Raw genomic sequence first — 23,642 nt, 5'->3', positions numbered from 1 at the left:
TAGATATATAGCATGATCTAAATTTTAAAACGAAGGAAGTAATATTTTTATACATATAGATCCATAAAATTAAGGAATATACATGCATAGTCATCGCATGGAAGGCATAATCCAAACGCATTTAGGGTAGCGCTGAGCCCAGTGTGTCTCCACCTTATAATTCCTTGGCTCCCCCGTTGCAGAGTCGGGCCTCCTAATGTCGCCGGTGGCCAAGTACAACACCCACGCACGGCCATAGCTGCAGTCCCGTGATTGTGCAAGGAGAGAGCAGAGCGGGATGTTGGTGAAGTACACGCAGTCAGGCCTCAGCCATGCTCCGTCGTCGCCGTCCGCGTGCACGGATAGCGTCTGGTTTAGGTCGCCGATGAGGAAGGCTTGGCCGTGCAGGCATGTCACTTGCGCCCACGTTGACGACGACGACCCTTGTTCTGCAGTGCAGCTCGGGGCGTAACGTAGCGCGAGCATATTCCCGTCGGACGAGTGGAGCTCCCGGATCGAGCTGCACACGATGTGGAGCGCGCCGTCGCCGGTGAAGGCGAGGTGGTGGCGGCGCTTGATGAGGCCGGGCATCGTGGGCTCGAACGTGGCGAACGGCGCGGCCATGTCGACCACCCACACCTGGCCGGACATGGTCATGTAGTAGAACTTGCCGTCGTGGTACGCGACGTCCCGCTGGGCCCTGATGTAGTCGCCGCCGCGTTCGAAGGGGCCGAGGTCGGCCAGCCACACCTCGTTGCAGCCAGCCCTGGCGAACGCCATGGCTTTGCCGGAGCGGCTTCGGGTCACCACGGCGACGGCGAAGTCGTGCTCGGTGGGGCTCGGCGAGAAGGCCACCTTCTGGAAAGTGTTGCACAGCGAGATCTCCTCCGTCGCGCTCCTCCTGCCGCTGGGCATGTGGTAGACCCGACCGAAGGGGGCCGGCACGTCGACGCGCGCGTCCGTGAGCGGGTTCAGCAGCGAGAGCCGGATCTTGAGGTCGGCGTCGATGTACGCCCCGGCGATCCACCCGCCGCTGGAGCCGACGCCGAAGAGCCCCGCGCCGCCCGGCGGCGACCAGCGGAACGCCTGCATGGTCGGGACGGAGAGCAGGGTGAAGGCGTCGCTGCAGCCCACGGTGCCGAGCGGGAGGACCAGCCACGGAGGCGGCATCCTCGGCACCGGGTGGGGGCCGTCGGCTGCCCGCCACGAGCGGCACACCGCGCGGAAGCATACGCGGCCGGGGACGGCGGTGAGGAGCTCGCGCACGCACGCCCGGAGATCGCCGGGCAGGCCGGCCCAGTCGGTGACGCGCGCCAGCGGAGGATCGGCTGTCGTCATCGGCGGCGAGCGCGAACTTGCTTCTCCGCGATCAACCCGACTAATCAAATCTACTGATTAAAACAGGATTCTGAATCCGCACGTTGTGTTCTTCAACCTATAAGGTTACGACACGAATTTCGCCGCGTACGGGCCCGGACTCAATTATTGTTTTTTTATAGGCAATGATATGCTACATCGTGTTGGCATTAATTAAACCACAAGGGTTATTAATAACTAGCCTAATGAAACATGAGTTCGCTGACGGCTGAGAATTCGCTCCCAGCCCAACAACTAACGAAGGAACGGCCCACCCGGCCCGCGGCCCATCCGCGCTCGGCACTTTGGCGGCTAGCGCAGGCTGCAGGCGCGGTCACGCTCAGCGCTCAGCGGCAGGCACCACCGCCCCGCCCCCCCCCCCCCCCCCCCCCCCCCGGGTCTCCTCCCCGTCCCCCACCTCGTCGGCGGCTCTGCCAGAAAACCCAAACCCACCTCACCGCCATATCTCGCCGCTGTCCCTATCGATCCGGACCCCACCCCGTCCACATCACCTCACCGCCGGAGCCCCGCCGCAGCCTGTTGCCTGGCCTTCCCGCGCGCCGTGCCGGCTTGCTCCGCAGGTTATAGAACCGGCAGGCTACGCTAACCCTAGCATCCTCGGCTCGGCTGTAGAAGAGCACTGGGGGCGTGAGAGAGGGAGTCACCAGCCCTCGTGACCTCCTCCCGCTTCTACCTCGCCCCCGACGCTTGCGAAAATGGGGATCTAGGGATACCCCAGCTCACTCCTTCCGTAAGCACCCCGATCCCACTCCAGCATCCATTCCTACTACTCCCGTGCTACTTCCGAAGTCCATCTATGAATCCTTCTGTAGAGTGGCAGAGTATCGTGAATTGTTTGGCAAGTTTATTATAAAAAAGGATATGCTCCTCGGTCAAGTTCTCTTTGCACTTGTTTCTGTGGTAGAGCTGGATTCCGAGTTAATTTAGTCTTCCTTCTCTGGTGCAAACATTTAGTTGGAGGAAATTATGCTTGCTTGTACATGTGGATTGTGTTGCTGGTTTTGGCTATCCTAGTTGAGTTTCTAACTGGGACTGCTCGATTGCAAACTTAGCATTCCTGTGAACGGGCATAAGTTGGTGATTGTTGGGTTTGTCTATCGGGGTCAATACACTGGGTTGTCGAAGATTGCATGTCGTTTAGAGTTTCATATATCGAGAGTTGTTTGTACGGTGATGAGTCTCTTAGGGCTTGGATGTTAGCGGTACTGAAACTTTGCTTTGAAAATGAACTTTTGCTCATGGGGGTGTATATGTTCACTTAAACATGCTATCAATAGAAAATACAAAATAGAAACCCCCCTACCGATATTTTTTTAGGCTCTGAGAGGAGAAGAGAGGCTGGAATGCCATCGCTCTATTCTCCAATTCACCCGATCTGGTAATGTTTAATTTCCTGCACCGTGTTATTTCTGTCTGCTTTACTTTGTATCATGCGTTCCACTCACTGAGTGGCTTGCTCACGTTCTAGTATCATCAGTGCATGCCAAATTTGATTACCTGGATGATTGTTGTTATGAATCTACAGAAAAAGGCTTTCTTGGGCCGCAAGTAGTCGCATTAGATATTATTTCACACAGCATTGGTCAAACTGAAAATGGTATGTAGTTTGTTCAGAACTTTATTTTCTATATGGCATACCTGAGGAAGGTTTACCCTCCTGTCACAAGCAACAACACATCAATAGTACTAAAATGCATTTATATTTATATTTTCCTATTTTGTAGAGGTGGTATTTCCTTCAGAATTTGTGTGATTTGTTCGTGCAGAGATGAATATTCTATGGTATTCATCATATCAATCAATGATTAAACATTTAAACCAGAAAAAGTCCATATTTGTTTCTTTCTAGTGCTGAGCATCTTGTACTTTGTCGTTTCTGCATGCTACTTCTATCCATTCCAATTCCGCTCACATGTTCCACTTAGTGACGTGTTCTACTTAGTGAGTCGACAATAGTTGCTGTACTATCATTAGTGCGGATTTGATCATTGGATGGCTGGTGTTGACTGCTTGTGGTCTTATGTTGAACACCTGGAGAATGTATTATTGCTCCAGTAGTAGTTATTGGGCTGCACAGCATATAATTTAAACTTTAATTATTGTTGCTTAAAATATTACAGAAGAAAGTATGCACCAAGATAGTGATATTGATACATGTAATTGTGGAAAATATTTCTTGGTTTGCAAGTAATCTTAATGTGATTTTTATGCAAGAAATTACTCAAATCTACATGCCATCCCTCATTTGAGCTTTTGCCTTGGCTTAATATGGTATGCAGCGATTGGATCGTCATTTTTTTCTATGTTGGGTAAAATTTATTTACGTTAGCACTTAGTGCATTTAACAACTGTGCTGTACTTTTGAATACCAGAAAAATGGGTCAAATATGATACTCATTGCTGCATATATTGAGAAATAAATCCTATAAGACTTCCTAACCTTTTGGGCCCTTGATTAGAGCTCCTTTAAATTATGATACATGGCAAATGGATGAAATGGTTGATTTATTCTATCACATGTCATTGGATTCAAAGGGTCCAAACTCAACATGAGTTCGTCCCACAGGTTTCTTCTTCCCTTGCTTTCAGTCATTGGGATGACCATTTTTTAGCCATCACTCCTAGAAATTCAGGTCTATCCTATAAAATAAATTTGATATCCATTTTCAAATCGGGATACTATGAGTTTTTTTGCAAGCCTTATTGATTTGCAGACTGCAAGCAGTGCCTAGACACCGAAGTCAGCCTTGCAGTTTTGCACCTTGCGGTTGCAGGATGTAATCTCGCAAGCATCAATTGAGAGGCAGGTTAGACTGGTACGCTGTGGGGACAGCAGCGTAAGTAAACAGCACCAAACTTTCATGTTTCTGGCGAGTGAGAAGTCTAAATCAGTCTCCTTCACTTTAACTAAAGATAATGCTTTCTTGTCATTAAGAATTGGATTTCGACATCTTGAATACTTCTATTAGTTTGTGTTTTGATTTTTAAATTCTAGAGGTTGGCAAACGGCAATGCATACATATCTTACAGCACTATCAGAGAGTGATAACCCAAACCGCATTCACCTGAACACTGTCATATTCCTGTTAGATCCCTGCCAATTGTTTTTTTGACAGGCTTCAACACCTAATTGTGGAGCTGATATGTCTGCTACAGATCCTTTCTTAGGAGAAAAGGATCATAGACACACTATGGATGTTCATTATTTAGGAACCAACTTAACTAGACCTTTTATTTTACACTATTGATGCATTCTTTATTCAATTGATATCCATTGTGCAGTTATGAGTGTTAGCAATACTGTTCTGCTAATGTTCCATTATTAATTCACCAACTTGTTGTAGATCCTTACTCTGTCACAAACTTTCTGTCACGAATTCTTGAACTGTGTTTTCTATTTGAGCGATATTCATTCATTATCTTATACAGGGCCATTTTCTACCATTGAGATGTCAATATGAAGGGACGACTATAATTGTATACATATTAGAGTTAGTTTTCTTTTTCTATATTTGTTCAGAATTAGAAACAAGCTTTCTCATGGCATCACCACAAGAATCCAATTCTGTATGCTTGAAGCGAAAGCTTGTTGATGACTGCCTGTCAAAAGACTGCAAATCTCGCCGTGTCAAATCTGAGAATGGACCCTCATTTGATTCATCTGCTAAACGTTGCAACTGTTGTTGCACGCGACCTAACCTTGCCAATGATTGTGTCAATTTCCTAAAGAGTGGAGCGCCTAGCCGTATCATGTACTACAAACAAGGGTCTTGGCACAATTTTCCTGAGCAAATAATGAAGTCCCTCATTGAAGAATTCAGAGGCAATAAATCGAGTGTTGTGTCTGTGATGGACGATGAGCCCATTCTTGTTGATTTCTTGTCAATGACCCTTGTCAACCTAAAAACCAGAAAGCAGAGGTCTGTTGCGTGGTTTGATGACACTGGCAAGCGTTTTTTCCCTTCCCTGTTCTTTGATGAGGAAAGTGATGAATTGGCCAAAGGGAATTCTGGTAATGCTGACAGCACTGCACAGGGAATAATGGTAGACAAGGTTGCGAGTTCTCCACCTGAAGTGGTCAAGCAAGTTGTTCTTGAATCTAGCCCTCCAGCTCCTGAAAAACCTTCGACTGTAGACATATTGCGCAAGAAGATCACATCTGTGGAAAGAGGCAGTGAAAGCTTTCTATTTGTCCAGGATCTTTTTCTCTCTGGTATGGGTCCATTTGCAACACCAAGTAACATTCTTCATATCCACCGCTACTCTCCGAACGATATCACTGCTCAGTGTAGATTTGAAGCTTTTGAAAGACAGATGAAGGCAACTAAAGAAGCACGTGGTGATGCAAACGTAAGATATGGATGGCTAGGATCAAGGAAGAATGACATAGTTAGGATTCTCATTAATGGTTTGGGTACCACTGCAAATCCTATTGAGAAAGCAGGCTTGAGTGCTGGTGTATATCTTTCACCAGAAAACCGAGCCTTTACCAGGTGTTTTCTTAACTCTGTTTTTGTGATTACCATTTCGTAGTGTTTAATATATTGCTATATTAACATCACGTTTTTAATGTGTTTCAGTGTTGGTCTTTGTGATGTTGACGAAAAAGGTGTGCAGTATATGTTGCTGTGCCGTATGATACTGGGCAACATGGAAGCTGTTGAACCTGGATCACAAGAATCTTTTCCAAGCAGTGAGATATATGATTCTGGTGTTGATGATTGTTCGAACCCAAAGTGTTTTGTGATGTGGCCATCACATCTAAGCACTCACATCCGTTTAGAATATCTTGTTAGTTTCAAGCTTGTCTCAAAAGTTCGACGTAAGATGATTACTAAGAGTTAACACCTATATAACGTGATATTACTAAGTGGAGTGAATATTATTTTTGGTGTATTTATTTTCAGATTATTTGCTTGACTTGAAGGGTTTATGGTTTCACCCATCACCGAAGGAAGCTGCAATGGATATTTCTACCCTTCAACCTGTGAGGCAACCTGATTCATGTTACTTGTTTACCATTGGCACACTGGTTTTCCTGTTAAATGCATATCTGCTGATCACAGTGGGACCGACAGAAGCTTGTTCTTGTAGACGTCCAGCTCTGATGCCCATGGATTCCCCCTCTCTGCATCTTGCAACGTCGACTAATTTTAGCTTTGGTGTACAGTAGTATTCAACTTATCCAGCGAAACAATCTGTCCGCAGGTAACGTGTGAAACAGGTGAAGGACCAACTTCCCCATGGATATCATTCAGAGTTTTGTTTGGAGTGATTCAGGACAATATATCATCTGTAGCAAAGGAGCTTCTCTTCCATCATTATGAGGAGCTGAAGGTACTATTGGCTTGAATAGTTCTTTTATATCTCTTGGTATTGATTTTGGTTTGTATGGTGGAAGCTGAACCATGTCAACTTTTCACTTGACAGGAGAGCATAATTTCTCGCGAAGAAATGGTGAAGAAAATGATAATAATAGTTGGAGAAAAAATACTTTTGGAGGCCTTGAAGAAACTTCATTACTGTGTAAGTTTAGTATGCATTTTTCATCTTTCATATCTAAATTGAGGAATCTTTCAAGGCTCGTGCTGGTCCTTCCCTTTGTAGTTTCAAGCTTGTATAGGAAGGATTTAGTGACATGTTATGCTTGCAATACATCAAATAACCTTTTTGAGGTTGTTACACTCAATGTGCATTGCGTATATAACATAAAATCAACTCTGATGATACGGCATGCAAGGGCATGAATCTGGCTGCATAAAAGAAGGCTTCTCTTCAGTTTCCAAACACAAAATCATTTTATTCATGCTTCATGAATATTATGGATATGCAACTGTTCCTTGGCAAATTAGGCATCATAAGGCTGTTCTGTGCTTAGTATTTACTTTCAACATTTCTGATAGTTGTATTGTTTGATGATGCATGCTAAGGAATTTTAATAGTAAATATTTCTGCAGCTTCATGCCTCTTGAGCATTAGTGGTAATGTGCGCAAGGAAACATTGTAATATTTTCGTTGCTCCTCAGTCATGTGACTAAGCTTTCTAAATAAGTAATGTGTAACACCTCTTTTCTTGCTGGCATGTTTTAGCATCACTTTGTTATGGCTTTTATTGCAGCCATCATTATGGTACAAGCCTTCTGTTGAAGCGGTGTCTAGTCATCCCGTAATGGCAGCACAAGAACAACTATCATTGGATAAGGCAGGTGGGAATTGTTCATTAACTCTTAATGTTAACGATGGTGATTCACATGCACCAAATGCTGTGGCTGAACACGCCACAGTTAGCAACAAAGGATGTGATGCCCTTGCAACAGATATGGTGCCCAATGGCCATGAATGTCTGGCAGCAAGTGGTGTGCCAGAAACATCTAATTCTGCCAGTGTCATATGCGGGAGTTCTACAAGTGTGGAACCCAAAGGCAGAGATTCTCATATGCAAATCGTGCCACCTGGGACCTCGGCAACCCTGTGTGCCAAAAACCATGGTTCTTCCATGGGAAGAATGGCACCTATAGTTCACGATGGCCTTTTGAGGACAATTTCTGGAAACTCTGCATCACCTGGTCAAGTTTGCAAATCTGCTACACCAATCGCAGGGCATTCTGGTTATGCTTCTCTAGCACAAACTAATGCTTCCAAACCCCATGGAGTTTCTGCTCCAGGTCTCACTTCTAAGGGCTATGAATCTGCTGTACCAAGCTTGGCACTTGGAAATTCTAAAAGTACAGGCGTGAAACGTCTGAATTCTGCACCAAGAATGACACCTGAAGGCCAGGAATTCCTTTCACTGGGTATTGCATCACGACCACCTCATTTAGTAAAACTCCAGGCCGGTTTAACATCGGTTGCCATACCTCCAGTTCACATGCCAGGTAAGCCACTCTTCAAGATGGATGTTGCCTACCAACTATGGATATTAAGGTTGCCATTTCTGTGCAGGCCGTGGAAAATCATCGTCAATGAGCACCGAGGGCCGTGATTCTCTGACATTGAGTATCACACCAAAATGCAATGGTGGCCCAGCATTAAGTCAAGCGCCAAAGCGCCATGAATCTCCAATAGCTGATACGAGCACAAAGGGCCATGATTCTCTAGCACTGGGTATCACGCCAAAAGGAAATGGTGTTCCAGCATCAAGTAAAGTGCCAAAGTGCCATGAATCTGCCATAGCTGATACAGGTACCAAGGGGCATGATTCTCTAGCACTGAGTATCACGCCAAAAGGCCATGATGGTACAGCATCAAGTAAAACGCCAAAGCAGCTAGCTGATACACTGCCAGAAAGTGGTCACTCTCAAGGCCAGGATGTGGCCACTAAGGTCTATAGAGCTCCCAAACCAAGTACGATGCCTGAAAACTCACTCTGGAATAGACAGTGATTAGCACTTAGTCTTTTGTTTTGTGCCTTCACTAAAGCTAATGCTTGGGTGGTGGCTGCAGTAACAGGGGAGCCGAAAAAAGAGCAGGCTGCAGTACCCGCCGCCGAGAATAAACCATCTGGGCCGAGCCTTGATGCTAGCAGCCATGTTACTGGGGCAGCCAATGCCCTTGTCGCCCTGTCAACTCTGCGAGAGAAGGGTGGGCATTAAGATTTGCAGCAGCAGCAGTGGCAGTGTCAAAATCGCGTCGGATCAGATCCTTGTTCTGTACATGTGATGTAACTCTGGTGCAGACTGGTGGGAATGTATGTAGTAGTTTTATCTCCTAGGACAGGAATCACCCCGTCGACTCTGAACATAAAACCCTGTTTCATCCGTGGTAGTAAACTGTTAATCTGGTTCTTGTTGGCCGTTGTGGTAAATTGGTGGTGGCCTGGTTCAAGGACTCTGCTTAACTAATAATGTGTGCACCAGATCATCATGCAAGTCTCTTCTATGAAGTTTAATGGGACTTGGATCATTTCAGCCCACCATAGGCCCAGTAGTCTATGAGCGGGTTATTCAATGAACCTCCCGTAAAAAAAAAAAGAAAAACATGAGAATCCATCCATCTGGATCTGCCCGCCGTAGCAAGTCACCGCGGAGACTTTTCGCATGTGTACAGTTAGCTTTGGCTACACGACACTCTACGGGTGTGGTTGGTTTACTTCCCACGTCGCTGCAGCAGCCCCGTTGGCCAGGCTTGACAGGTGCAACAGCCCCTTAATTGGTTCCCGTATCCGTACAGCCAGGCTCACCGTAGAAATCAGGGGTGCAAAAAACCCTCCCCTATTTAGCTGGGCCGTTTGGTTGACTGCACAGCTAGCGCCCAACAACCTTTCCTCCTCTGCACGCTCGCCCAAGTAGCTCGTTCAAGCACCGCGCGAGCTAGATCCGGTAGAAGCGTCCGAATCCTACGTTTTCCGCGAGCCTGGCTCGAGCGGTAGTCGCATGAGCATAGCCTGGCTCACGCGTCCGCGCAGGCAAGCAAACACCGCGCAGCTGCATGCCCTCAGCCTGGCCAAGGGGGCAAACAGGCATCCAAACACGCACGCTGCAACGTCCGCGCCGGTCTCAACTCAGATCTTATCTGGATCCCTCCTACTAAAGTTTAGTCCCTCCATTTTAATTTTTTTAATCCCTAGGGAGCCAAATACAGGAATTAAGAGAGGAACTAAACGCTTCAGTCCATTAGTCCCCAAGAGGTGGCTAAAAGGGACTCATTTTAGTAATTTTTTATAAATTTAATTAAATTTAAAAGAAGTTGTTTGGTTGCCCGTATGAAGTTGTTTGGTTGCCCGCATGAGAATATGGTACATGAGATAAAATATTATAAACAAGTGTTATTATAATATTTATTTTATTTAAGTATGTTTTAATAGTTCTTAGTTTACATCAATAAATCTTAATCACTTTGTAAAATACTAATACCAGTTAATATAAACTAATATTTTTCTTAATACCATCATTAGTTCATAGCCCCAGGCATCCAGCGAGCCTGGCTCGCCGGAAATAGACTTCATTTGCGTTTCCGCTGAGCCGGGCAGGCTGGTGCTTTTTGCATGCGCCGGGCCAAGCTCTGGCTGCAAGCAACCAAACAGCCGCAGCCTGCGTGCCACAGCCCTGGCTCAATTCAGGTACAACCAACCAATCACCTCGAAAGGGATCCAAACAGGGCCTTCATACGGAATTCTGAGACCTCACGGTGCCGGGCGCCAAAGGAAAGCCCTCAGGACCCACCCGTCAGATCCATCCCTGCGGAAGAAACCGTTGAGAAGAGGGGTGAGGGCGTTTTGCTTACTAGGTTTATTGAATTTCGCACATCATACGATCGTAACATATCAAGTGACAACATATCAAGTGTAAGGCGAATTATATGTGATCCATGCATTTCAAATAGGAGACCCCTAAAGTGTAACACCAACCATAATAGTTTTACATAAAGAAACTAACAAATATATATAGTGTGTGTTTATCAGCCATGCTCCAGTATTGAACAGCTTGGAATGTCAATTAAGAGAAACTGCAATCCGTAGAGTTGATGCAACTACACCATGAGTTATACACGGTCTCCTCTGCAATAGTAAGCATACATTAAAAAAAGACAGAGGGTCCTGCCAATATGTCCTTTACTTCTCTGACCAATTTACTTTTGTATCAAGAGTTAAATCAGTACAAACAAAGTTGAAAATTAACCTGACAACAGTTGGTCATCATTGGCTATATTATGTGGTGCAAAATACGACGGCATGTTAGTTGATTGATTGCTCAGGTTACCTGAACAAGTTAATCTCTTTGACAGTATTGCAGATTCTGAAAATTGCAACTCAGGTTCCCAACATATTACGGATACATACTGGTGCCAAGTTAATCATGTGACAAAGAAGTTCGAATTTAGAAATATATTATGTTTAATGATGGATAACAAAGGCTGCAATGTTGATCCTTAAAAGATACGTTGGATACACTGCATTAAAACATGGCATTTTTACTCGCTATGTTCAATATTAAGCTGGCAAATGATGAAATTTGGTGCTGATTTGCCATACCATTCTCACGCAGATGAAATTCACCAAATCTGCCAAACTGGCTACTCCATGACATGATCACAGACAATGTGCCCTCATCAAACATCAATGCATGACTGAATACGCCCTTCCTGGCAAAATCTGTGGGGAGTAATTTTTTTACACGGACACTGTAAATAGATTTAGTAAGAATAGAACCAATCCATTTGCTGATAGAAAGGCTGATAGCATAGGGAGCATAAAAATCACATCACAAATGTAGTTAACGAGTCCCTACTTCAGTATAGGAAAAGAACCCCAATCCTGAATTTCCCATAAGTTAATGTGAATTATCACAAATGCAAATAAACACCTAGAAATTTCTGTGGATGAGTGTAGCAGATACCTTCATCTTACTCAACTATTGGAATATAACATGACATGTTAATGTGAATTATCAAGCACTTCACTAAAGCCTGAACCCTGAACTATCAAGCACTTTATTCAGAAAGGCACTTTGTTGCTCATGAAAAACTGATGAACCATGAAACTATCATGCATCACGACAGAGAAGATAAGAAATATGAATCTGAGAACAGTTGTTGTGATTGAAATGGGCACATAATGGATCAGGGAATAGACTTACCTCAATGCCAATGAATTAACGGTGAGCTACCTAATACTGTGTCAATGTAAATCCCAATAGCAACAGGTTCATAAACCAAGAACCAGATTGAGCAGCACATGCTCATTGATCTACCGATCCAGCCCCAAATCAAATAATAAAACAACCATAGATCCACATCATGGAAGCGGTCAATCTGATCTAACATACTGCAAATATAAATTGAAAGAGCCAATGGTCAATGAAAGTTCAGACTTCCCATAAAAAAATGGTTCTGCCAATCTGATTACTGCAGATATAATCGAAGAGTGGTGGTTGAATTTCCATCAGAGCAACCAGCAGCTATAGTTCAGATATTGCATCGTGCATCTTATCCTGAGATATCCTCATTTTAGATATTCTTGTCCATCTGTTTCATTGATCCTGTTGTGTGTTCTTCAACCGATCAATCATTGTCTGAAACAGAAAAAAAGTCCAAGCATAGGAAAATAAGGGAAATCTATTCTTGACATGCAGCCAGAAGCTATTGAATGGTCATGCGGACTCACAAAGTAATATAACCAACTGAATAAATTATCATCTAGCTATGTTTCATGTGGTTTAACTCATTGGCAAAGCGGAATAATTTTGTGTTTCCATTGTCTGAATTTATGTACTAAACTAATGTATCCATTCAAATGAAGCACTCTGTTCTGAACTAATCCATATCAGCAAATTGAATTATGTGTTTCAATTGCAGGGGCGGCACCAAAATTGCCGGCATATTTTAGTCTAATATATAAAGACTTTTACCTTCTCTCGGTCAGAAGCCTGCAGCTCAATCCAAGCACCAATCTCTCTACTCTCTCTTCAGTTCCTTCCACCGAGATGCAACAAATTAAACGAGCACCTCCGATCCAATCACCAGTAGCAATTTGCAGTCTGCTTCTCTCGGTCAGTCAGTAGTCTGCTTCTCTCGCTGCTAACCTCTCCTCTCTTTCTCTGCACATCCACCACCGAGCAGTCTCCCTCAATCCCTCCTTCACTCTCCTAGTCTCCTTTGCTCCTCTCGGCCAAGCAACAGTGCTGCTCGATTTCTTCCTCTTCAAATCCAAGCGCCATCGGCCTCTTTCCGGACCAATGCCGCACATGAGAGCCCAGCCCCTAGGCAGGAGCGCACGCGCACTGCATGTACCGGCCAGATCGAGCAGACGCCGGGAGGTCAGGTGGGGCGAGCTCGGGCCTGAGGTGCTCGCGATGGCAGCGGGCTCCGGCATGGGGACGCGTGAAGCTCGAGCACACAGCCGAATCCAGGGGTGGGAAGGGCGGATCCAGATGTGGACCGGGATGCCTGCTCCCAGCGCCACCACCCTCACGGGCACGACCATCCCCGCCCGTTGGTCGCCGGCTCGCCGTCGCCCTCGGCGAGGAGGCACGACAGCCCGAAGCCCCACGGCACAGTGTGCTCGCGGCGGCAACGCCTTGAGCACCGGAGGGACGGCCCACCCGTCTTGGCCGCCGCCTGCCGGACACGCCCAGTCACACTCGTTAAGCTCGAACGGTGGTTCGTCAGGATCCAACTCCAACTGCTTCAGGAGGCTAAGAAACCGGAGCGACCCCGCGCCCGATGCCCTCGGTGAGGGCAAGCACGGCGAGGAGGTCGAGGGCGTCGAGGAGCGCCCCTGTGGAAGGTGAGACGGTCGAGAGGGGACGATGGACACGGGAGGTGTGGTGGCAGCGGCTGCGGTGCGAGCGGCCCGAGCGGAGTTCCAAGCAGCGGAATGGGGCGAACGGCCGGCGAGGGCGGGGCGGCGAGCGGCCCGCGAGGGCGAGGCGGCGGCGCGAGCGGGCGGCGGGTGGGCGGGTAGCTTTTTTTTTTTTCTTCCGGTGGTAGGGAGGGAGTGGACTGCGGCTTTAGTTCGGCAAGTTTTGAGGGCCTTTTTATAAAATCGACGTTGTTTGACGATCACAGCCGTTTCCTCTCGATCCGACGCTTGAGAAATGGGGGTGGCGGAATGACGTACGAAGAAGCATCCCGAATGTTTAAAGTAGGAGAGATAAAATAACGGGTGGGCTCGGGCCACGGCAGGTTTCCCCTCCTCCCCTTGCACCTCGACTCGAGGCGGCGGCCTGCACTGCACGCGCGCGCGATAGCAGTAGCCTCGCCGCAGACCGCAGCCTGTGCTTCCCCTTTCCGGTGAGTTTTGTCCGCCTTTCCCCAACCCCGGGCTCGTTCGTTTGCCTACTCTCTTCTTTTTTTTCTTTTGAAGTTGTCTTCTGTATTTTCGAAGACCGTGGTGTGTGATGGCTGGGCGATTAGGCTCAGATCTCTTGTTGCGGCGGCCTAATCGGGTTGCCTTGAGCCGGATCTAGAAGTTCCAGGGGGTTGAATTTCGTAGGGCGAAGCTAGGGTTTGGTCGCGGTGCGGTGGTTATCGCCTGGTCTAGGGTTTCGTGGCGGTTCATATCCGTCTCGTTTGCGAGAATTCTTGTGGGTACCGGTGCGAAGTTTTGCGACCTCACGTTGTGAGATGCACTAGCGCTAGAAACTGGAATTGGATACGGCTGGAGTTGGGGTACTATTCGTTGCCTTTCTGTGGGGATGCATTCCTGTCTTAGTCGAGAATATCAGTTGAAAGCTTCATTTTTATCGGATTTGTATTTACCAAATTTTTTTTTGTCGTGGCAGGTGAATTGTGGTTTAATAAGCAAAAGAAAAGGGGGTCTTTTCTGGGCTTCGAATTTTTGGACGACAAGGTAAGAAAGTGTATAATCATGCACACTGTGGTCTTAGTGTGAACTGCAATTATCCTTCGCTTCTAGTGTTAACCTTCATGCTTGTGCCATTGTGCGGTGTGGTTTTAAACTTCTAACTAGCACTTGGTTCCAAGCTTGCATATGTACTCATTCCGAAATAAGATTTTGGGAGCTAAAACTTATTAGTAGTCTGGGCCAAGATTCACTCCTTGTTCAGTTAAACATAGTTCTATAAGCTCTGAAAGCTTAGAAGCCCCATAATGTTGAATATAATTGATTGGTTGCTGTCCATAGAAGGTTGACTTGAACACAAAGTGAACTGCATGAGTCTAATTTGAGAATATGTTGGTTATGTCTGATGCTTAATTAACTGGAAGGGCCTTCAATTAATTTATGTTTTGTTGTTAGGGACATTCATTATGTTGTGTTATGCCTGTAGATGTAAGTTTGTTCTAGTTGGTTTTGACATATCCAAAGTTTTCATTATATTTCTAATTAGATTCACTTCTCTGCTAGTTCCTATATAATTTCATACGTTCAAAAAACTAACAGTGTTTTTGTCTCTCTTCTATGAGATGCACTTCCTTGCATCATTTCACGTCCCTACAGGTTTAGTGTTATCTGATTTTACGGGATGGATGCAAAGAAGTTCCTGCAGCTGGTTGAAGAGAAGAAAAAGAGGATCCTGGAGAAGAAAGAAGCCCCACTGAAATGGGAGCAGAAGCTTGAAGCAGCAGCTAAGGCAAAGGCTGATGCAGAAGCCAAGGAGAAGAAGCTTAAGTCAAGAAAGCACAGGAAGAGAGGAGATTCTTCCTCAGACTCTGATAGTGACTCTGACAGTGATGTTGATCGGAAACACAGGAAGAGGAAGGACCGCAGAAGGAACAAGAAACATGGTCACTCTGACTCTGATGATGCAAGAAGACGCAAGCGGAGGTCCAAAAGGAGCTCAGACTTGAGCGATGAGAGTGACAGTGACTACGAGAGTGGGTCTGAAGATGAACGTAGAAGGAAGCACTCACACAGAAGAAGGCGCCATAGACATTCATCAAGGTCAGATTCTGAAGACTATAGCAGTGATGAGGAAGAGCGGAGGTCAACCAAGAAGGACCACTCTAGGAGCTGCAGACGCCGTCATCAATCATCAGATGACGACTCTGATTCTGAGGGCAAGGTAAGGTTGAGACACAGGAAGCGTATGAGATCTAGTGATGAAGACGCACCATCAGATTCCAACCATAAGCGCCACAGGAGCCGCTCCTTGGATGAGTCACCTGATGAAACAGAGAAGATGGGAAATGGCAAACGGTCTCACAAGAATGGCCATCGCCATCACCGTCACCCCCGGCACCACCATCATGAACGCCACATTAGTTCTTCAGAACCAGACAAGAGGCTAGTAGTGAAAGACGACCAGAAAACCCTTGAAGGTGACAGCGCAGATTGAAGAACCTCCAGAGGATGGGAAGATTGATTTTTCATTCGTGGTGTTGCCACTTCGGTTAACTATGTGGAACCAGAACTTTGTTGTACTGATAACATTTGTTTGATCTGGCAATTAAACCTTAGAAGATACTTTCATCATTTCTTTTTATGAGCTATGTTTCCCTGATAATTTTGTGATACTAGAAGTTAATAATGAATGCATTATTATCAACGTTTCATACGCATCTTGCTAGCTGCCGACCTCCAACTCCCAAGTCCCAAATCGAGAATGGGACCCCTCAGAAAAGAGTCTGAACGGAGACATGCATCGCACTTTTATTTTCTTGCAACATTGTTCCTAAATGGTGCAATGTATTCTGGGTAGTAGTCTTCCAATTGAGACGCCACAAAGGAATAGGGCTGAGACAGCAGTGCCACAGATTCCTTGAACACGCACCAGAACACCTCTCAATTAAACAACATGCATCATCATTCATTCAAAAATTTTGGACAATATACACAAAAATCTCAGTGCTGCAAAAGGAATGTGCAGCGCACGTATTTTACGGTATAATAACTGAAAATAATTCTACTATGTCCCCTTTTTTTTATTTTTTCCAAAAGGGGGCTTTCTGTTGAAGAGGAACTAGTCTCAGATGCTACAAAACATTTTCTCAACTAGAGCCTTTGGTCCAGATGCCCAGTGGCTGTTGAGATTTACATCAGGCACTCAGCAATCAGAGCATTATTTGTAAGCACTTGCTGTAAGAATAACTGCTCGATCGTAGTACAAAAATGGTACAGCATCCAAAATGGCTGGAACTGCATCCTACTGGTGGTCAGAAGTTAGTAAGGATTCTATCTTTTGACAAACCGTCGGCAACAAGAACTCTTGTAATTTCCTGCATCATGCAAATACAAGATCAGCAAGGAAATACAGAGTAACCAATATTTATAAGAAAGAAATTGCACGAATGTGGAAAGAATGTACTAGGCGTACAAACTTTTAGAAAGTGTATGTGCTGCAAAACTTGCACTTCTAATCAGTGTAGTCTGCCTCAAAATATGCACTATGAACCATTGATCAAGCATGAACGACATACAAATGACAATGTTATGCAACTTCATGATTTTCATACGAAGTAGATGCGATTACTAATGAACAGCATAAGAACTTGAAGTAGAGAATAATTCTAAGCTTTCAATAATAAGCCTGTATTCCATGTCAAGGCTGATCTTGATCTGTATTGTTAGAACATTTCTAATGTTTGCATGTTCAAAGAAGAGAAACATGTTGAAGTAGAGAAAACATAGTGACACATTGCTAAAAAAAAATAAGTGTTAGATGTAGAAGGTGCTGGCAAATTGTGCCCAATAAAGCTTCAATGTTCTAAGATAAAGGAAAAACAAGTGAGATGACAATACCTCAGTCATTTGTTTATGTCCACACAAAATTGCTCCCACTGATGAAGGGTTTACAATATTCTTCATCCTTGAGAAAACATTCTACAAGATGCAAATAAACTTCTATAAGCACAACAAAACATGACGAACTAGGAATAACCCAGGAGTCAAAAGATAACAGCACCTGGACATAACCTCGCTCGCCTGTCCATTGACAGTCTGGTCTTGAGAGGACAGGTACAATTTTAACTCCTTTGGCTTCCCAATCATTGAACCTCTCCTGTCAGAAGCATAGTCATCAGCCATTATATATGAAATATAACAATACAAATTGTACAACTAAGCTGAGATAAACCTACCTGATATGCCATCCTTTGAAGATTTCTAACCCCATAAAAGAGGCTTAAGCCAGTTTTATTGTTTTCAACAAAACCGGACTCAATAAGTGACCGAATAGGACTGCAGCGAACAAATGTGAAGGAGAGACTATGAGAAGAATTATACATTCCAATTTAAGTACATATGGGTGTCTTCTACAAAAACACTTTGTGTGAAGGTGTACAATAGATGCATCTTCTAAGAACATGGGTGTATCTGTGCTTTCACAAAATAAACACAGCTTATCTAGAAAGACGGCTTCTTAGGTGCAATGATGTTGCAACTGAACAAACAAATCAGGAAATGATACGGAATTATTCATGGGAATGATATTGCACATTCACTGATGTGTATAAAGCAATACAATCGAGAATTGGATATTGTGGGTAAATTACTTGGCATGGCATGCGGCAGCACTAAACAGACATTTTGCAAGAATTGAATAACTTATCTGAAGAAGGAAAAACCTAAGTAAATGTCATACAGTTTATGCCATTTCATGTTTCTCTTCCAGTGGGAGTGCACAAGTATTTATCATGTCAGAAGAGCACTAACGGTCGGTTAGGAAGCAATAAGGTTAGAAACTTGTGGTTCAAGACTCTAGTCTGAAGTAATTCCAGAAATAGCTCAAACAATCAGCAACGGATGTACCACAGTGCATATTGCACCCCACATGATTAGCACATTGACAAAATTGTTCTTCTTTCCGCCACAATGACAATTGCATTGGGCTTCGGACTATTGAGACGTAGAATTGACCAATTGTGTACACGCAGTGCAATTGATGCGTGGTTGACCCATTCCTTTGAGGAGAAGAAGCAAACAAATGAATGCTAGTCTAGAAGCACAGAGTTAGGCACCTGATCCCGGATCCGGTGGCGAAGACGAGAACGTCACGGGCGTCGGCTATCCTGGCAACCTCAAACCCACGACCGACAACGCTGGCGCCGACGCGGACGAGGTCGCCGGGGCGGAGGTCGCAGAGCCGCGCGGAGGGGGTGCCTGGGAGGCGCTTGACGAGGAAGTCGAAGGCGGCGGAGGAGGACCCGGGCGACGGAGGCGGGGACGCGATAGCGAGGAAGATGGGGTAGGGCGCGGCGGGGAGGCGGAAGGGGAGGAACTGGCCGGCGGCGGCGTGGGAGGCGAGGAGGTCCCCGTGCGCGGAGAGGTCGAGGGAGACGTGGTAGAGAGAGGCGTCGGCGGTGGCCGGCCGGACGGTGGCGAGGGGCGCCTCGGCCCACTCGGTGGGGGCCTGGGGCGGGACCGGGGCCGGTGCGGCGGAGGCGAGCGCAGCGGCGGAGAGGAGGCGGAGGTGGTGCGGGCGGAGGAGGTGGAGGCGGCGCGGCGCGGAGCGTAGAAGCATGGAGGGCGCTCGTGCGGTGGTCGGCAATCTGGTGCGGACGGGCAGCCGGCGTGGCCAGAACAGGACGGAAGAGGCGGCGAGGAGCGAGGAAGGGGAAGGTGCCGGCGGCAGGGCACGGTCCACGGATCTCGCTGGGCTCCCGTGAGGTTGGAAAATTGTAGAGGGCTATTACCAAATGAGGTGTGCGCCTTTGATTTCCCCTTTTCGTCGTCAAAACAGCAAGGTGAACACACGGCAAAAATAGAAGAGAAACAACCGGGAAGACGGTCGTCTCTTTTGTGAATAGCTTACCTCATGCTTCTATATCCGTGCACATATGAAATAGAGCAAATGAACCAGCGTAAACAGCTGAGAAAAAAAGAATCGAATTGTTTGGGGACAATTATTCAGTACAATTTGTTTACCGTAAGGATTTCGTCATAATCTACTTCTTTAAAGAAATGCAAAAATGCGAGCTCAAGATGATGATATTGTCTCCACCTTTAATTATTCACTCGCACGGTTCGTTTCTCTTCCTATAAGAATACCATCGCTCCTAAGATGCAGACTCCTTGGCGATCTTCTCAGCCTTGGCGATAACTTCCTCAATTCCTCCAACCATGTAGAAAGATTGCTCAGGTAGGTCATCGTACTTGCCATCCAAGACTCCCTGCCATCACAAGAAGGCAACTTAGTCGATGCAAAGATACTGGCAACAAACGTGCATGAGAGTTTTCATGCTTCGGCTTTTATTCCAAAGTTGTGTTGCACAATGCGGAATCCATGTTTTCGTGCACTAACTTTTTAGGATAAATATGGAGCAAGCAACACTTGGGCCCCGTTTGGAACCTTGGAATTGAATTCCATTCTAATAATCATAATTTTGACACAAATCTATTAAGATGATATAATTATATACAGAATATATTTGTATACTATTGTTGGACATACGAGAGAGATACTTATATGGTATATTTCTGCTGTAGAAGAGTGAGCCAAAAAGCAAGCGTGCTATAAGTTACGGAATAGAAACGTAGCTTGGTGGTGTATAAAATCAATTTCCATATCTCCCATCCTATGAATTTAGGATAGACTTATATCTAAACTTTGGAAAGTTGTTGGAAAGTGGTGGGATGTCAAATTCTAAGCCAAATAGCCTAGTTTATTAAGTAGATTTCAATTTCTCCAAAATGAGAGGATCCAAACGACCCCTTGGAGATATGTCACACTGACAACTGCATTAGTCCGACTAGCCAGTCTTATTGAATCTTCATAATATACCACTATGACTTTTTTTCGTTTGTGCAAATGACACGATGTGCAAGTCTCTAAGAAGCATCGCAATTATGAGGTTGAAAAAGTAAGGATAATTAGACCATTTTTAACAAGCATAGCATGTACCGATAACATTATATATAAGCAAAGCAGAAAGCATTAGATAACCACAGCTCTATACTGATACTGCTGTAATATTCACATGAACTTGTTCTGAGGATCTACCATTTCCTTTTCCTTTGTGTAAATAACAACACAAGAGCCTCTGGATGCAAGTGAGGGAAAATAGGCTAATGCAGTAATATATGCTCCACAAGAAATAGAGCATCATTGATTCATTATTCACAACTAATCTCACCTGGAAGCTTTTGACACTTTCCTTCAGCTCCACATACTTGCCAGGTGCACCCGTGAAAACTTCAGCAACATGGAAAGGCTGGCTCAGAAACCGCTGAATCTTGCGAGCACGTGCGACAGTGAGCTTGTCGTCTTCACTGAGCTCATCCATACCTAAAATGGCAATAATATCCTGCAAGTTCTTGTAGTTCTGCAGAACCTTCTGAACACCACGAGCAGTGTTGTAGTGGTCTTCTCCCAAAACATGAGGTGAAAGCATTCTAGATGTAGAGTCAAGGGGATCCACAGCAGGGTAGATTCCAAGTTCAGAAATCTAGACAAGACATGCACCATAATACGTTATAAAACTAGCATGAACACAGCGTTGGGGGGGGTTTGTTTTTTCTGTAAGCACCCAAAGATGTAAACAAACCTGGCGGGACAGCACTGTTGTGGCATCAAGATGGGCAAATGTAGTTGCAGGAGCAGGATCAGTCAGATCATCAGCAGGCACGTAAATAGCCTGTACAGATGTAATAGACCCCTTCTTGGTGGTAGTGATACGCTCTTGCAGACCTCCAAGATCAGTAGCGAGAGTAGGTTGATAACCCACAGCAGATGGGATACGACCAAGCAACGCAGACACCTCAGAATTAGCCTGCAATATGATTTGTGTGCATGATGAAGGACAAGCCCATAACACCTAAAACATTCCAAATGCCAGAATGCAGGGGACTGAAGATAACCTGAGTGAAACGGAAGATGTTATCAATGAACAGGAGCACATCCTGCCCTTCAGCATCTCGGAAATGCTCGGCAACTGTCAAACCAGTGAGCCCAACACGGGCACGAGCACCAGGAGGTTCATTCATTTGTCCGTACACAAGAGCACACTTGCTCTCACTCTGCCAAGGGAATTGTCAAAACTTTAGATGGCAGAACAGAAACTAAGCGCACACCATACATTTTGATGCAAACATTTACTAATCATGTACCAAGGATGTCTCTAATATAACTGACCTGCTTATCCCCGAGCTTAATAACACCACTCTCAATCATTTCCCTGTACAAGTCATTGCCTTCACGGGTCCTTTCACCGACACCAGCAAACACAGAAAATCCACCTGATACATAGGAAGTTCAGAAAACAGTGGTAAAATAATGAGAGGTGAAAGGAACAACAGGTAAATATCCTGAACGACAAACCATGGGCTTTGGCTACATTGTTGATCAGCTCCATGATGAGAACAGTTTTGCCAACACCAGCACCACCAAACAACCCAATCTTTCCACCTCTTTGGTACGGTGCTAAGAGATCGACGACCTATACAGCATCTTAATCAGGATTGAACGTAACACTGACAATTGAAACAAAATTCTTGTATCAAACAAATTGGTGTACCTTAATTCCAGTGACAAGAATCTGCTGTTCTGTAGCCTGCTCAACGAAAGCAGGTGCTTCACGATGGATTGGGAGGAAATGGTTTGTTTCTGTTGCAGGAATGTGACAAAGAGATCAGTGCCCAAACTCATCAATACATCTCAAACAAATCATAGCATAAGTGCAGTACTTACTTATGTCACCCTTCTCATCAATGGGTTCCCCAATGACATTTATGATACGCCCAAGTGTAGCCCTGCCAACAGGAACCTGTAAACATATATAGAAGTAGTTCATTCATTGCTTGTGTACAGAGCGATGGACCAATGCAATTACAACATAAAGCACGAGGTAGCTAAAATGCTGCTGTAGTTATACTTATACATTCTGCATTGCATTTACAATGATTTCGTACATTGCAGAATTGTAGCATTGCATTTAATTCCGAAATGTGGAATAATCGTGACTCATCATTTCCTATAGTAGCTAAATGATTTATGCAAACTAAAATCTGTTCAACAGAACCCACTAAAACTCTATCTGAACTGACATGGCACATAACACTCATCAGATTGGCATTGCTGTCCATTACAACTGCGGTTTATCCTCCACATCGATTGGTGGAAATGGAGTGAAGATGTTACATGGTACATACAGTGATTGGCGATCCAGTGTTGAGGACGCGCTGGCCGCGGACAAGGCCCTCCGTGCCGTCCATGGCGATGGTCCGGACCATGTTCTCGCCGAGGTGCTGCGCGACCTCGAGGACGAGGCGTATGTTGTTGTCGAGCACCTCGAGCGCCGTGAGGATCGGCGGGAGGCCCTCGTCGAAGCGCACGTCGACGACGGCGCCGATCACCTGGCACACCTGCCCCACCGCGCCGGCCCCCGTGAACTCGTCCGTGATCTTCCCGCCCTTTCCCTTCCCCGCCGCGGACGGCGGGGACGAGGAAGGCGCAGCGGACGGCGGGGCCGGCTGCGCGGCGGAGGAGGCCGCGAATCGCGCGATTAGTAGGCCGGCCGGGGACGCGCGGCGGGGGGCGGCCGGTGAAGGCGCGCCGGCGCGGCGGAGGGCGGCGGAGGAGGAGCGGAGGAGAGAGGAGAGGAGGCGGCGGGACGCCATGGTGCCCGCCTAGGGTTTAGAATCTGTGGATGGTTCTAGAAGGAGAGGAGAAGCATTTGGTCGAGGTGAGGCGACGAGGGTGGTGGGCTGATGGCACCGTGGCAGTGGGCGGCACTGTGCTGACTGCTGAGAGACGTTGAGAAGGGCTGAGGCTGTTTACTCCTTGCAATTTGCAAATGATTTTGACAGAGAATGGAAATCCAACATGATCTAAAATTTTATTGTGTTTCAAGTGAATAAACGAAAATTATGAACAGCGTAGGGTGTTTGTAACAAAACGAAATATATTTTGGTAGGTTATAATTTTTCGTGCCATTATTACTCGTGCTACTCA

At 45.8% G+C, this 23,642-nt stretch overlaps 6 protein-coding genes across 7 annotated transcripts; 2 read left to right on the top strand and 4 right to left on the bottom strand.

The window, feature by feature from the left end:
* Positions 1-90: 90 nt before the first annotated feature.
* On the bottom strand, positions 91-1,317 carry LOC112892778 (F-box protein SKIP23-like). The gene has a single exon (XM_025959893.1). It carries the CDS (start codon positions 1,315-1,317, stop codon positions 91-93), a length of 1,227 nt encoding a protein of 408 aa, XP_025815678.1.
* Positions 1,318-1,744: 427 nt separating this feature from the next.
* On the top strand, positions 1,745-9,200 carry LOC112892183. Its single transcript, XM_025959300.1, has 9 exons — positions 1,745-2,086; positions 4,786-5,849; positions 5,937-6,178; positions 6,264-6,343; positions 6,565-6,693; positions 6,787-6,882; positions 7,475-8,231; positions 8,299-8,700; positions 8,800-9,200. Exons 2-9 carry the CDS (start codon positions 4,897-4,899, stop codon positions 8,946-8,948), a joined length of 2,808 nt encoding a protein of 935 aa, XP_025815085.1. The 5' UTR covers positions 1,745-2,086; positions 4,786-4,896; the 3' UTR covers positions 8,949-9,200.
* Positions 9,201-10,110: 910 nt separating this feature from the next.
* LOC112892777 lies at positions 10,111-14,723 on the bottom strand. The gene is made up of 4 exons (XM_025959892.1): positions 14,718-14,723; positions 12,702-14,257; positions 11,327-12,365; positions 10,111-10,532 (listed from the first exon to the last, which is right to left on the bottom strand). The coding sequence occupies exons 1-2, from the start codon at positions 14,721-14,723 to the stop codon at positions 12,848-12,850; spliced, it is 1,416 nt and encodes a 471-aa protein (XP_025815677.1). The 3' UTR covers positions 10,111-10,532; positions 11,327-12,365; positions 12,702-12,847.
* On the top strand, positions 13,955-16,238 carry LOC112893841 (CAX-interacting protein 4). 2 transcript variants are annotated; one of them, XM_025961348.1, is made up of 3 exons: positions 13,955-14,085; positions 14,577-14,644; positions 15,254-16,238. In XM_025961348.1, the coding sequence occupies exon 3, from the start codon at positions 15,279-15,281 to the stop codon at positions 16,089-16,091; it is 813 nt and encodes a 270-aa protein (XP_025817133.1). In that variant the 5' UTR covers positions 13,955-14,085; positions 14,577-14,644; positions 15,254-15,278; the 3' UTR covers positions 16,092-16,238. The 2 variants fall into 2 exon arrangements, with proteins under 2 accessions (XP_025817133.1, XP_025817132.1); XM_025961347.1 differs by having other exon boundaries at positions 15,220-16,238.
* A 303-nt stretch (positions 16,239-16,541) lies between these two features.
* LOC112893761 (fruit protein pKIWI502-like) lies at positions 16,542-19,351 on the bottom strand. Its single transcript, XM_025961234.1, has 5 exons — positions 18,712-19,351; positions 17,833-17,932; positions 17,658-17,753; positions 17,495-17,575; positions 16,542-16,971 (listed from the first exon to the last, which is right to left on the bottom strand). Exons 1-5 carry the CDS (start codon positions 19,212-19,214, stop codon positions 16,909-16,911), a joined length of 843 nt encoding a protein of 280 aa, XP_025817019.1. The 5' UTR covers positions 19,215-19,351; the 3' UTR covers positions 16,542-16,908.
* Positions 19,352-19,545: 194 nt separating this feature from the next.
* LOC112893760 (ATP synthase subunit beta, mitochondrial-like) lies at positions 19,546-23,439 on the bottom strand. The gene is made up of 9 exons (XM_025961233.1): positions 22,841-23,439; positions 22,380-22,455; positions 22,207-22,295; positions 22,011-22,128; positions 21,825-21,928; positions 21,551-21,709; positions 21,238-21,462; positions 20,827-21,138; positions 19,546-19,863 (listed from the first exon to the last, which is right to left on the bottom strand). The coding sequence occupies exons 1-9, from the start codon at positions 23,306-23,308 to the stop codon at positions 19,750-19,752; spliced, it is 1,665 nt and encodes a 554-aa protein (XP_025817018.1). The 5' UTR covers positions 23,309-23,439; the 3' UTR covers positions 19,546-19,749.
* Between the last annotated feature and the right edge of the window lie 203 nt (positions 23,440-23,642).

The sequence above is a fragment of the Panicum hallii genome, chromosome 5 (genome assembly GCF_002211085.1).
Source record: "Panicum hallii strain FIL2 chromosome 5, PHallii_v3.1, whole genome shotgun sequence".
In the NCBI taxonomy this organism is placed as follows: Eukaryota; Viridiplantae; Streptophyta; class Magnoliopsida; order Poales; family Poaceae; genus Panicum; species Panicum hallii.
Note: the sequence above shows the minus strand (reverse complement) of the source record. Positions and strands in the feature narration are given on the sequence as shown.